The 14433-nt window shown below is 39.5% G+C and overlaps 1 protein-coding gene across 11 annotated transcripts in view; it reads left to right on the top strand.

The window, feature by feature from the left end:
* Positions 1 to 14433, top strand: part of LOC116851463 (ubiquitin carboxyl-terminal hydrolase 48-like) — a 61620-nt gene that overhangs the window by 252 nt on the left and 46935 nt on the right. For 2 of the 11 annotated variants that reach the window (XM_032830939.1, XM_032831111.1), the window contains exons 2-11: positions 990 to 1137; positions 1251 to 1454; positions 1534 to 1854; positions 2037 to 2273; positions 2349 to 2599; positions 2701 to 3266; positions 3350 to 3451; positions 3550 to 3953; positions 4028 to 4370; positions 4467 to 4651. In XM_032830939.1, the coding sequence (XP_032686830.1) occupies positions 990 to 1137; positions 1251 to 1454; positions 1534 to 1854; positions 2037 to 2273; positions 2349 to 2599; positions 2701 to 3266; positions 3350 to 3451; positions 3550 to 3953; positions 4028 to 4370; positions 4467 to 4651 (2761 nt within the window). Of the gene's footprint in view, positions 1 to 115; positions 363 to 989; positions 1138 to 1250; positions 1455 to 1533; positions 1935 to 2036; positions 2274 to 2348; positions 2600 to 2700; positions 3267 to 3349; positions 3452 to 3549; positions 3954 to 4027; positions 4371 to 4466; positions 4652 to 4815; positions 5590 to 14433 lie in introns of those variants that run through there. The other 9 variants (XM_032831185.1, XM_032831019.1, XR_004379649.1 and 6 more) reach the window with 8 other exon arrangements.

Below are 14433 nucleotides of genomic sequence, written 5' to 3'. Positions count from 1 at the left end.
ATTTTGAGCGTATATACTTCTCATTTGTTTTTGCGAAATGTTGCTGCATCGCGGAGTTTTTAACAATTTCTTTTATGATTCATCTCTGTACAATTTTGCGATTGATTTGACGCGCGCTACGATACGCGCCGATTGCATATGGCGACGGGTAGTTGAAAGAGTGTCCCTGTTTTCGGTGACCGTTTCTCGTGTATTTTTGTAGCGTCTAGCGACGATTGCGGATATTCAGTGCATTTGTGAAAACGATATTTTGTGCTGCATGCCGTGTAATACCGATCAATTACAGGGTAATGCCGTGAATCTACTAGCAGTGTTGTACCATAACCTCTCAAATCGTGCAGAGAACAGTCTGTTGTAGGCAGGTATATGCACTCACCGTTTCGTATGTCATTTTAAGTTATTTATTGCTTCATTTTTTCTCGAATATTTGTTCGATATCATGACTACGTTGTACTTCGCATTATCGAAAAATCAATTTTTCCACTCTCCTCCGTCTTTTTATTCCTATTTTTGCAAAATGGCACGATTTTGTTATGGCGCGAAAAGTTACAACAGTATCGTCGAACATATGCACGTTATTCTGACTGCAAATCTTTTAATAAGAACGAGTATTTTTCGAGAATTATAACTGTGCCATAAATTGCAATTCTTATATATTTCGATTAAGTTAGGTTAGGTTCTTTTATAAAGACAATTAAGATAGCTGGTTTATACGCTTTTAAAAATATAAAAGTTAGCTATTTGTAACAACCTAATGCATCTACAATTTGATTATAAAATTTTTCTCACTTGTAAAATTATATAGCTTTGTACAAAATTCATTTAACACATTCATGCGTTCATATATTCTGTTACTGATAGTTACAATTTATGTTTGTCATATTTATGAAATGTTGTGTCATTTTATGAATATAAATTATATTTGCATAATTATTTAATTAAATGTAATATTCAACTTAATAATTCTTAATAATATCAAAATTATACAGTTTATGTTATAGATATGGCACCAACAAAAAAGGCTGATTTAGATAAGTTAGCATGGGCATGGATAGAAGTCATTACTCCAGAACAGATTGAAAAAATACATTTAGAGACTGCATATAGGATTGGATTAAAAAGTTGTAAGAATTGCAAGTAAGTCATAACCAATTTTGATGTAAAGAGAACTTGGTATATTATTTATCTAATTACTATAATTGTTTTATAAGTACATACTCTCTGAATGATACATGTTATCGCTATTTCAGACGGAACTGTACTAATAATCCCCAATGTCTGACGGGTTTAGGAGAAGAAAAATATATGAAGTCACAACCCACTGAGGTAGTGCCTTTAGAAAGCTCTCTATCTGAACTTCGTGATCCAACCCAATATGTCGGATTGAAAAATCTGGGTGCTACTTGCTACGTTAATAGTTTAATTCAAATGTGGTTCCATAATGAAGACATGAGGTATGCCAGTGTATGTTGGATTAAAAGATTGAGTTTCATGGTACTGTATCTTATGTGTAAATAAATCTATTGGCAACAGGAGAATAATATACAAATGGGATATCACGGAAGATCCAGAAGAAAGGGATACATCGTACCAGACTAAGAAGGCAGGACAACCGTATCATCCAGTAACTGCAGTCGGCCAATTGCAATACATTTTCGCAATGATGCAATTTGGAAATCGGAGTCTTCTTGATCCGATGAATCTCGCTGTCGCGTTATCTCTGGATACCAGAACGCAGCAGGACGCTCAGGAGTTCTCCAAGCTGCTACTGTGCCATATAGAAGGAAAGCTGCACTCAGAGCTGAAGCAGATGCTGCAGAGGCTGACCCAGGGAAAATACAGCTATATCAATTGGTGGGTTTTCTGAAGTGGAAAACAAATGAGAATTGTCCTAAACGATGATGATGCTGATGAATCATGACGATGAGAACATGGTAGGACACGTTGCTCGCTAGGGTGACTGGTGCGATCAACCGATCTGACAGGGAGCGACGACTTTTTAGTGGGTAATTACGATTTTTCTGCGTTTGATGCAGTTGTTCTACGTGCGGTACCGAGTATCCGACGTCTACCACATTCTACGAATTGGATCTGCAATTGGCGGCCACTTTGAAGGAGGCGATAGACAAGTATTTGTCCGAAGAGCAGCTGACGGGCGCAAATCAATATCACTGTACCACTTGCAATGACAAACAGGATGCCAGGCGATTCATACGATTAGAAACTCTGCCGGATACTCTAAACATCCAACTGATGCGTTTCGTATTTCATAGGTAAGTTTAGGACATTCATAAGTTTTGCGAGAATCTTTTATCCACTTTAACTAACGGCACAATTCACTGTGACAGGGATTCCGGGCAGAAGAAAAAGTTGAATTCGTATATCCAGTTTCCCGAGGATCTCGATATGTCAGAATACATCAGGTCTCAGCCGCAAACTCACTTGTACAGTCTTGTTGCAGTATTAAGTCATAAAGGTCCATCTGCTCACTCTGGACATTACATCGCGAATATATGTAATTCGAGTGGTGAATGGTACCAGTTTAGTGACGACAAAGTGGAAAAGATGCACAATAAACGGATCGAAGATGGAGTAAATGGTAATTACGTGTTTTGTGCTTAAATTAAAAAACAAAAAAAAAGATGAAAAATGAAAGGTTGAAGCATGACAGAAGTCGGATTTTTTTCTCTTTTTTTATAGATAACGTGAAACCGATGAAACGAGGTCGCGTCCCGAAAGGATTCCTTTCGTCGAATACAGCGTATATGTTGGTTTATAAAAAATTAACTACAGATTGGCCAGTAAGTGCTACAAAGAAAATGAAGTTGAAGAAACCTGACGCAGAAGCGAGCATCCCCGGCAACCCTGTTAACTTGGAAAGTCTTACTGTTAAAGACAAATCGGATATACCGGATGAAGCACAACGGAAAAATGGTGTTGGGGATATGTCGCCAACGGAAGAAGAAAATTCTCCAATAATACCCAAACTAGATTTAGAAAATAAAATAAAAGTGGATGAATCTGTGGCATCTCAAAACAATGATGTGCCAACTAATGTGAAGAATGAAACCATAGAAACTGCTGTTCCTACAGTTTGTGTAAATGCTGAGTGTAAAGACAAACATGAACCAGTTGCGCAACAGTTGCTGAATAAAATTCAACATCCAAAGAAACCAATAGTAAAAATTGTCAAACTTGATTACAAACGACTGAATGGTGCTGCGCACAGAGCTATGAGTTGCGGTGAACGAGACTTTTATGAAGAGGTACCATTAATTTATTATAGATGTATGCTGAATACATATTAAAAAATACAATCGATTAAATACATTGATTTATTTCTCCACAGATGGAGTTCGAGAGTTGGAAAGTGAGTAACACAATGCGCGAACTCGTCAGACAAGAAAATATTAAACATGAATTGAGTTTATTAGCTGCCCAACAAGAAAAGGTAAGAAAATATTTTCTATTCGTCTAAAAGAAACATTATTATTATGTTTACAATCTTTTTGCGTATATTGCTATATTATTTACTGTTTTGTGTTTCAGCAAAAAGAAATTGAAGATCACAATTTCAAGCGACAACTTGTCATAGATGTATATAACATTATCGCATCGACAGTATCTTGGGATGAATACTATTGGATACCGACCGATTGGCTATCGAAATGGTTAAACGCATATTCTACTGTGGACGGTATCCCTCCGATTGATAATTCAACCTTAATGTGCTCGCATCACCGACTCGACCCATTAAAAGTTAGTCGCGCAAAATGCGTGCCGGTGGCAGCGGCCGAAGTGCTTTACGAAAGGTATCGGGGAGGTCCACGATTAGATCAAACATCTTTGTGCGAGACTTGCGTGAAAAGACGTTGTAAACTGTTGCGTTTTAAATTATCTTTGGAGCGCGATCACAAGGAAGTCAGTGAGCTAATTCGCACGTTTAAAGAACCGTAAGTATTCCTCTTTGATATCTTTCTATAATAGAAAGAAAAATAATGATAATATGACATTTCTATTGTCTTAGTTCTGAGACAAGCTACATAATTGGCACCGATTCTTTACGATCGTGGCGAAAATTAGCCATGGAAACGTTCCTAGAGGGTATGGAGCAAGAGATGAACGATTGTCAAGATATTCCGCAGGAGGAGAACAAAAACATAAGTGACTGTTCAAAGGAGATCGAAGAAAACGAGGAAAACGAGATTATAATCAACTTTAACGAAGATTTACTTTGCGAGCATAATTCTCTCAAAACGGCAGACTCCAGTAGAAAAGTGATACCTCAAGAGGCATGGTCGATTCTTCGGAAATATTTCCCGGACTCGAAAGAGTATCCTATCGAATCTACGTCTTGTACAATCTGCGAAGTAAGTTTCGTAAATCGTTTTCTTGCAAAACAAGTTATCGGAATATTTTTTCGAACACGTCTCTCGATTCTACATTCGCCATTATTTTCTTTTAAGGAGAGAATGGAAAACGCACAAAGAGCGAAGAAGGACGACAAGATCAAGGCGAAACAGCAGAAGGACGAGCTCACCGATTTGTATTATGGAAAGAATAGAAATGAAATATCCAAGTGCGACGATTTAGCGAAACTATTTTACATCCTCGAGAAGGGCTTCTTGGATAGTTGGCGTTCTTTCATTCGGTGAGTCTCTTATAGATTGTACTATTTATTATAATTCTTAATTATACTTCCTAAAATGACAAATAAGATTTCATCTTATTTTTCTCAAAGAACAAACATATACTTATTCCACTTTAAACGCGTAAAATTACATTACAATCAATTTCTAATTTTTCTCAATTAAGGCTCTGCTATCTCTGGAGCGGCCATATTGGTTTGATGACGTCAGAAGCGAGAAATGACATACCGAAATTCCCTTGCATCTTATTGCTTTATTTTTTTACTTTTCCCTGAAGAACCAAATATTTTCCTAATTCTGAAACTTGTAAAAAGTACAGCAAACTTAGATATATGGCTGATATATCACGTAGTATCATGAAATAATTCCTGAAATAATACTACATTTTTCGACTGTCACGGTGGTTTGACAGCTGAGATACCAGCCTGTATGAACACAATTTCTCAATTTTCACAATGTATCACCAGTATCACTGAGTTTGCTCTACATTTTACGGCTGTGAGGATCACAATAATATACATACTTCACGGAGAAACTGAAAAATAACGCAATAAGGCCCGATTTACAATAGATGGAGTAAGAAGTAGGAGTAAGACAAAATGAAAATAATTTATTTCGCTTACTCCCTCACTCCAGCTCCTTACTCCAGTCCTTACTACTTAATTCAGGCTTACTCCATGTGATGTAGACGGACAAACTTTTATTGGAGTAAGGGAGTAAGCGAAATAAATTATTTCCATTTTGTCTTACTCCTACTTCTTACTCCATCTATTGTAGATCGGGCCTTAAATGCAAGTAATTTTCCGAGGTGTCAAGCGAGACCTAGCGTGAGCCTGGCCGAGTGTCAGCCGAGTGTCAGCCAATCAGCTACACTGACATGGTTATTTCGTGTTCTCGACATTGTTAGGCGCCAACGTCAACTCTGACTTTCTACGCGGAGGTAGCAGAGCCTTAATATTAATTAAGCAGACGTCTTTCTAAATGTATTTTCATCAAAAACGCTCTTTTTTTAATAATTTTTTTATCAATAATAATTTAACAACGTTAAATAATGCAACGTAAAGATGGATTTATCCTTTTTTTTTATTTAACATCGATACAATGAAATATGCAGATCGATCTACCGTACGATTATCTGTTAATGTTTTTTTTCTAACATTTTATATCTTAATTCGCGATTAGCATTAAATTTTCGTCTCAATTTGCGCGTTTACGAGACTTTCGTCAGAAACGTAGACGAACGCTCGAACTTACACTCGTCGAAACTGGTTGTCGACGTGCGGGAAAGATATATCCGGGATGTATTAACGAGCTTTTCCTAATTATGAGAAAAAACTGAACCGCGCGATTAAGCCGGGTGGCGGTGGGCTTTCCCCCTCATTCGTCCATGTACACGTGTGTGGGTGCGGAGGAGGACCTGCACGGGGAAACTAATTGAAACCGCTTAACGACCCGCCGGCAAATGATACATCGACCCCGACGAAGGGCCACCGGTGTCTTAATATCATTTCGCCTTCTTCCACGGTCAAGACCGTAAATGCAATTTGGACTCCCGCTCTTCTTTGAGTTCCTACTTTTCTACTCCTCATTCGCTTCCGCTCTCCGTTTCTTCGATCTGCTTTCTGCAGAAAGAAAAAAAAAATAAAAATACATTGCAGAAGCATACACTCGAAGTATAGACACGGTCCCGTAAATACCTATCAATAGGTAGATCGATATTTACTAAAAGCTTTTATCAAAAGTTTCCGACATCCGTATTTAATTCTGTATTTCTCATAATTGTTGATTAATCCAAAAAACGGAAATTTATTTTTTGGATTAATTAATAATAATGAGAAACGCGTAGCTAAAGACACGAGTGTGACTGGTCGGAAATTGTTAGTAACTATCGAATGGCAGAGCACCCGCGACACGTTCACGTCGTTGCGCAAATTTTCGGCGTATGTGATCAATCGCGCGGCCATTTTCATCCTTTTTGTATCGAGCAACCACCATGGAAGCATCGATTGATATCGCTCTGCGTTTTACGCGTATTTAGTCCGTTGAAAGTGAGTCTCGTGCGGAAATAAGTATCGGGAATGCCGAGAATAGCGATGGGCGATCATCGGAACATATCGTAAGTACATTTTATTAGGGAGTAATATCTACCTTTTCTCGATATATATAAGCGGTGCTTGTCGCGATGTGTCGAGTCGGTGCTTATTAACCTTGCTTGTTAACTTTTTTATTATTGCTTGTTCAAGTAATAACAGAATCGGGTAATCGTCGAATTATTAATCGAAAATTCGGTGAGACAATCAGAGAGAAAGAGAAAAAACGACGCTAAAAAAATCTCGGGAGGTAGCGTCGAAGTCCGTTAGCAAGGGAGAGATAGAGAGAGGTAGGATGGGAGGGAGGGATGTACTCTATAGAGTGCGTCCTTGTCGGTATCGTTCCTGTCGTTGCGCGCGTTTTCGACGTACTACGTAATCGATCGCACGGCCATCTTAGATATCGATGTTTTTGCATCGAATAACGACTATCAATACGATCGACATCGCTCCACATTTTACGCGTCTTTGTTATTGTGTTGTATTAGAATGGTGTTGGGGAAAATCGTAGGATTACCTGGAACCAATATTGAGAAAGAGAGAGAGATAGAGTTATTGTTGTTGTTGGTACTTGGTCGTGGAACCTACTCCATTGACCGCTTACGCGTCTTTAGCTCGTTGAAAGTGAGACTCGTGCAGAAATGAGTATCGAGAGTGGCGAAAATAGTGACGGGCGATTGTTGAGACGCATCGTAAGTACATTATTCTCGGGAGTAATTTCCTCGTTTAATTAATTTTTTCGCTACATGCAACCGATATCTGTCGCGCCGTATCAAGTTAGTGTTTCTTAACTTTGTTGTTACCATCGACTCGCTCAAGTAGTAATAGTCGGATTTATTAGCCGGAAATTCGGTGGTGTATACATAATCCGAAGGATAGATAATGAAACGCTAGAGATACTCGTGATGTAGAATCTCGGAAGGTAACGTCGGTTTGTTAGCAAGAGGGAGAAAGAGGCGGGCATATCCTACAGAGCGCGTCCTTGTCGAGTTGCGACTGTACTGTTCGCGTTTTGGCGCGCACTTGCGGCGTATACGAACAATTGCGTAGCCATCTTCAAAATCGATCTTTTTGCGTCGAGCAACCGCGCCATGAACATATCGATCGACATCACTCCGCGTTTTTAGTCCGTCGAAAGTGAATCTCTCGTGGAAATAAGTATTAGGAGTGCCGAAAATAGCAACGTGCGACAGTCGGGATATATCGTAAGTACATTATTAGGGAGTAATCGCCTCGTTTTCTACTATACAACCGGTACTTATCGCGACATGCCGAGTCGGCGTCTCGTAATCTTGTTATTATCATCGACTCGCACAAGTAATAATAGAATTAGGCGATCATCGGATTTCTTAATCGGAAATTCGGTAGTAATTGGAAAGATAGATAGATAATATGACGCCAGGAGATATTCGCGGTGCTAGATCTCGGGAGGGATAGTATCGGTCTGTTAGCAAGAGAAAGAGGGATGTACCCGCGAGAGCGCGTCCTTGTCGAACTGCGGCACTGTTTACATTTTGGCATTTGCGACATACGTAGGCAATTGCACGACTATCTCCTATCATGTTGCGTCGAATAACCGCTATTAACACATCGATCGACATCGTTCTGCGTTTATGAGTTTTTTGCTTGTGGAAAGTGAAGGCTCGTTTCTACAATACATGGAGTAAGCTTGGCGTGGAGTAAGTTGGAGTAAGAAATAAAAATAATTTATTTCGTTTATGAATCCCCCCTCCTATACTCTAGCTCCCTTACACTGGAAGTATCTCTCTTAAATAAGAGTGTGAAGAAGCTAGAATAGTAGGCATAAGGGAAATAAATTATTTTGATTTTTTACTCCAAATTATGCTAAACTTATATACTGCGTATATAAGTTATACTGCGTATTGCAGACGAGTCTTGAGTCTTACGCGTAAATATATATCGAGAATACCAAAGCGACGTACGTTCATTGAGATGTAAATACGTTAATAGCGAATAATCTTATTACTTGATAAAAGGATAATTAGGTAAAAGTATTAATTCTCAGACACATACTTAATCCTATATATTTTTGTTTCGATTTTTAAATAAGAGTACTTACTATATAAAACTTTCAACGTAGAATTTATGTATATGTTATCAGCAAAGTAAGAAATCCGGCTTTGCAGAAAATATTTAGGTATTATATATGAAATGCCTAAGCATTTATATAAAAACTGATAGACATTCTGTAGAATGCTTAGGTATTCTATATCTGAATTTCACACAATGCTGATAACATAAATATATTTTTTTTTATGTTCAAAGTTTAAATATTTGTATTTAAAACCTTAGATTATTTAACATATTTTTTCAGTGTTGGTTACTAATATCTACTTTTTTAGCGGATATTTCTCAAATTATTTGGTCTCAGAATTTTTCTGTTGAGCAACAGGGAATCAATAAGGAAAAGAGATCGTAAATAAAACTATATTTAACAAGCAAATATAGAATATATTATAATATAATATAGAATATATTATCGAAAATCCGCATAAATGGAGTAATTATAATGAGTAGAGGGGATAGCTTCTAAAACAAACATAAAAGGCGGATATTAGTAGTAGTTTAAGCTTAATGACCAAAACGATCAGAATGTCCAGGATTAAGTATGTATCCTGAATTGGTGCTTTTATCTTATATACATGTGTGCTTGATCTTAGATCTGTATTAATAGTCGTTACTTGAAACTTGTCTCAAATGAGATACTTATATTTGAGTTTAGAGTTATATATGAGTTTTTTAGTGGAATCGTGATTGTAAATATAATGTTACGTGTATCATGCAATTCAGTTGAAAAATTCACATCTAATTGAATTAAAATCTCTCTGAATATCTCAAGTAACGACTATTAGTAGAAACCTATTGATACAAAATAATAATAGATCTGAACTCGCAGTTACATTGGAATTAAGATCACATATACATGATACTATGTTTGCAATCGCGATTTTACTAAAAAATTCACATCTAATTCTAAATTAAAATATGATTAATTCACTTAAGATGAGTTTTAAGCAATGATTATGGGCCATATATTTGTTATTATCATCGACTCACTTAAGTAATAATAAAATCAGACGATCATCGGATTCATTAGTTGGGAATTAGAAGTGCGGCGGTAATCAAAAAAGTAAAGATAAATATAATATAACGCTAGAGATGTACGTTTTTTCGCTTCTATCTGTCTGTCTGCCTGCCTGCTTGCCTGCCTGCCTGCCTGCCTGCCTGCCTGCCTGCCTGCCTGTCTGCCTACCTACCTGTCTGTTTATTTATTTGTCTGTCTGTTTGTCTGTTGCGTCACGTTACGTGCAACAAATTCAATACGTTAAACCTTCGCGTCCCTTAAGTACATGCACGATGCTATGCACAAACTTCCAAATTTATATATATATATATATATCTTTTAATCTTTTAATATTTTAATCTCACGCGTAAATGCGCATTTGTTCTAGCTTTACATCAACTAAATGGCTAGATACAAAAAGAGTCGTGTTTATCGCTGAAATTTCCTCTGCTGGTGAATACACTCTGCACCGATTTTTCTATATATTCGCTTCTTCGTTGTGAGTGGAGATTAAAAAAAAGGAGATATTAGAGCTTCACTTTTTTCACGTGTCCTTTTCTCTTGAGCCAAGTTGGTTCTTTTTCCCTCCCCTATATGTATCAGTAGAATTAGCTGCGTTTGCCGATCGGAACGCGGGCTCATGAATACGAGTGAAATCTTTCCGACAGCGGAAAAAAAAGTCTTTTAACATCCGGGATGGCATTATCCCGAATGCTCCCTTATTATACATTCTCTCGCGCGCAGCGACACGTTGGCTGGACACTTCGGATTGACAGATTCAAATTCGCCGGGGGCTTAAATCTCGTCGGATTCCAACGGTGTACGTATGTGAGCTAAACTGGGATCAACCCTTCTCGCGGATTACACGTTTGTCGTGTCACGCGCGATTTCGATATACGTATGTACGTATGTAGGGACATGAAAACCTCGAAATAAGTGGTCGGTTCCCGAATTAAATGAACGGTCAAGCAAGAAGAATATGCGTTCTTCTTTTCTGTGCGATTTGGACAGCGTAAAACGTTTCGTCTCTAATGCGCTCGGCAACTCCTAAGTGGCGTCTTTAAAGTAAGAGATACGACGGTTAATATTCGTCTGATATTCATTAGAGATAAAAAGAAAACTCTACTCGATTGTTTGGTTTGAAAAATATGCAGAAAAACGATAATTCGCTACTTCATTCCGTTTCTAGAAGAAAGTCGCGAATGTCCACGATCCATTATCGAGTATTTGCTATTAACCGAGGAAGAGAGAGAGAGAGAAAGAGAGAGAAAATGTGAAAAATATTTTTCCGGACCGCTGGCATTGTCTTCGACCGGCTCCTTTGTGACGTCGGTGATTAATTTTTCAGCAGGTCGGGCATGCCGCCCTTTTTTGTTGCGCCACCACTGCCAGTAATCGTTCTTTGTATTTTACGAACAAAAACCTATAGTTCGTTGCTTCCATTACACACGTATAGTTATATTATACGGTACGTGCATAGTGCATACGCGATCTTTTTACAATGCGCTCGGAATATAAAATTACGCTTTATTACTCTGTCTTATATTAAATTTTCCACATCCACACGTAATAGCCTGAAATGCCGCGTACACAAGTGCCTTCTTATTGTGAATTATCAATTTCAGCAGTTTTCATCTGTTCCGTTTACTCGCGTTTATTTGTTGTTAGAAATATAGAGAGATATTTTGCCGTGAAATAATCTCTTTGTAATTTAAAAGTAATGATCAAAATTTTGTTGCCGGCAATCCGTGTAATACACGACTTTGTCTTTAAAGTTCACCAAAATCGCGAAATCTCAGTAAAATGTCTAGTTTTTTATTTATTTATTACGTAAAAATAATCGCCCCGTCTTAATTTTCCCGCAAACGATAACAAACTTTTACAATTGCAGCACGTATTGATAATTAACCAAAATTCGCTAATCGAACGCGGCGAAAGCTTTCCTCGAGAGGACAAATGATGTCGAGGATTGCAATCCGTTTAACTAGCTTCAAACAAAGTCCCCCCCGCCAATCCGTCAACGTCGCTCGGACGGATCTTCGAAAGGATTAGGATTTGCATAAACGATCATTCAACTTCCGCTCGACGCAACTTCATCCTTTCTTTTGGCACTGATATTTTCCGACATTTGGCGACTTAAAAAACTCACGCCTTACCAAACTGTTAGATAGGAACTGTTGATTGCAGAGTGCACTTTTAGTCTCATGGTTTAATTGAACAATAAGCTGACACTATATCGCAATATTTAATTTTATACTGAGTACATACAATATAAAAATTGAGAAACATTTCGAAATTGTTATTAATATTTTAATAATCGGTCTAACTCATATATGCACTGACAAAGAAATATTTGAGAATTGATTCGTAGGATATAAAGTTTATTTATAGAGAGAAATAAATTTTATTTCGCAGAAATAAACTGCATATCTCATAAATAAATTTGCAAGTATTTTTTGGCACTTCGCATGTAGAAATGCATACAGGTCGTACGCACATAATTATTATTCAATCTGTATTTTAAATGTCGATGACAAATTGTTTTATAGAATTGCACCCTCAGCGGAAGATGAATTCATTTTCCAATTTTTCGAGAGCTTATAGACATAATATTTACTTTGTTATACCTGAGTGAATTGTAAGCCTTCTCGCGACATCCATTGGACGTCAACACCCATTGGACGCGCGCTTTAAGCTGACTTTCACACTTCCGTAAATAATTATTAATGATCATACTCGGGGAAAATGTGACCGCGATCTTGTTGACACCGCATTGTAACACTACGGACAATGGTGCCGTCGTCGCCATCGTCGTCGTCGTTGTCGTGGGTCTCCAAAGCGTGCGCCGCGAGGCTAACGTAGAAGGAGAGGGCCGGGGAAGGGCAGAGGCCATAATTAATAACTGGGAATTGATTAAGGTGCCAGATAAGTCCATGGAGTCGTGTCCCGTTCTCTCCCCGTCTCGCTCGCACACCCTCCGCAGCTTCGACTGTCTCTCGCGCGCGACGCGCTCGCGTTACGATATGATTAATAATTTCAAGATAACGCGCCGCGTCGTCCCCGCAGAGTCCCTACTACATCGTCGTCCCTCCGCGAAGGACCGATTTGCGGTCCCACTTACCGGCCTCATAAATGACTAATTATTCTCGCCTTCGTCCTTCGTCCAGGTCGCCCGACCGCGGCATTTACGTGCCGGCTATTCGGCACTCGAACAGGCGAATCTTGCTCGTGCGTAAATCTACTCGAGGAGCCGATTTCTCTTCTCGAGAAATAGTATTGCGCGCTGCTTTTTGTCGAGGAGCAATCCTCTCCTTTCCTCTCCTCTCTTCTCCTCTCTTCTCTTCCTTCGTCAGGCATTCCTGCGCGGAGATGATCGGCTAATTCGCTATCACGGAAAAGTGTCTGAACTATCTTTCGATTGGGACTCGGCGCAACCCCGAGGTTCGTAGGCTTCCTTCCTTCCCTCTCGGCAAGGGGCAAAACGCTGAAGAAATCCCGACTATTTTGCGTACATTTGGCAGGGGGATGCCGCGCCGTCGCTTCTGTCGAGGCAAACGCAACGGAGAGAGGAGGAGAGAGAGGGAGAGGGAGAAAGGGAGAGAGCACCATGGCACGACGGGTGGGTGGCGGGTGCTCGCGGAAGGAAAACTATAAATCATTCGACGAAACGAGCCACGTTAGAAAAAGAGAGGGGTGAGTCTTGGTATTGGGAAGGGTGGCTCGTAGTCGTCGTGCATCGACTCGCGAAATCCAACTACCCTTAAATAAATTGATTCATTGCGAGAGACCTCCGTTGCCACCGTAAACTCGAGCCGTCCTCCTACCGAGCTTTCCGCCTCCGTCCGACGATATTTTGCTAATTCTCGCGAAACGGAGAAATCCGCGTTGCGTGTTGCGGGAACTCTCTCTTGGTGTCCTCGGGAGTGGCGGTTCTGTTGGAGAATGAAGATGAGGAATTGATCGCGTTGCACATGATTCGATTTCTCCGTGCCACGGGCGACGTCGAGGCTTCTTCCCAATGTGCATTGAAATCAATGATGCGCGAATCGCTCTCGATTTGCGGTGTGCACGCAAATTTCCCCGAACACATGAAACGACACGGCCGATCAACGATGAACGGTCCCTTGATCGATCTCTATTATTTTCACCGATAATTGGATTCGTACCTACACGAATGCGCGTTCGGCGTGGCGTGGAAGGAATTCTTTCGGAATCAGGATGTATCCTCCCTCTCTTTCTCTCTCTACCGCTATTCCTCATTCTCCCGGGGGTGGCCAGTGTCTCGGGGGCGGTCATATATCATCCACCCTTGGGGGTGGCCGCGGGGGTAGAAGCAAAAAATCTTACCGAGCAAAAACTATCATCAGTGCTCGGTAAAGCGAGCTGAACGTTTCGCCCGCTTCTCTCTTTCCCTCTTTCTCCTCCTTTCCTCGCCATATTCTCTTCATCTAAGGTCTACGCGTCGCTATTCTGCGTACATCCTCTTCGCCAAGGTGGTCTTCTACCAAGTCTTCCACCAAGATGGTTAACAATGGTTTTATATAGTGAGCATAATTTTGTCCACCTTTGGTTTTCTCATTTTTTAACGAATATTTTTTCCCTCTCAAAA

The sequence above is a fragment of the Odontomachus brunneus genome, unplaced genomic scaffold (assembly GCF_010583005.1).
Source record: "Odontomachus brunneus isolate Ranch 3 - 2012 unplaced genomic scaffold, Obru_v1 Obru_scaffold_001, whole genome shotgun sequence".
NCBI classification, from domain to species: Eukaryota; Metazoa; Arthropoda; class Insecta; order Hymenoptera; family Formicidae; genus Odontomachus; species Odontomachus brunneus.
Note: the sequence above shows the minus strand (reverse complement) of the source record. Positions and strands in the feature narration are given on the sequence as shown.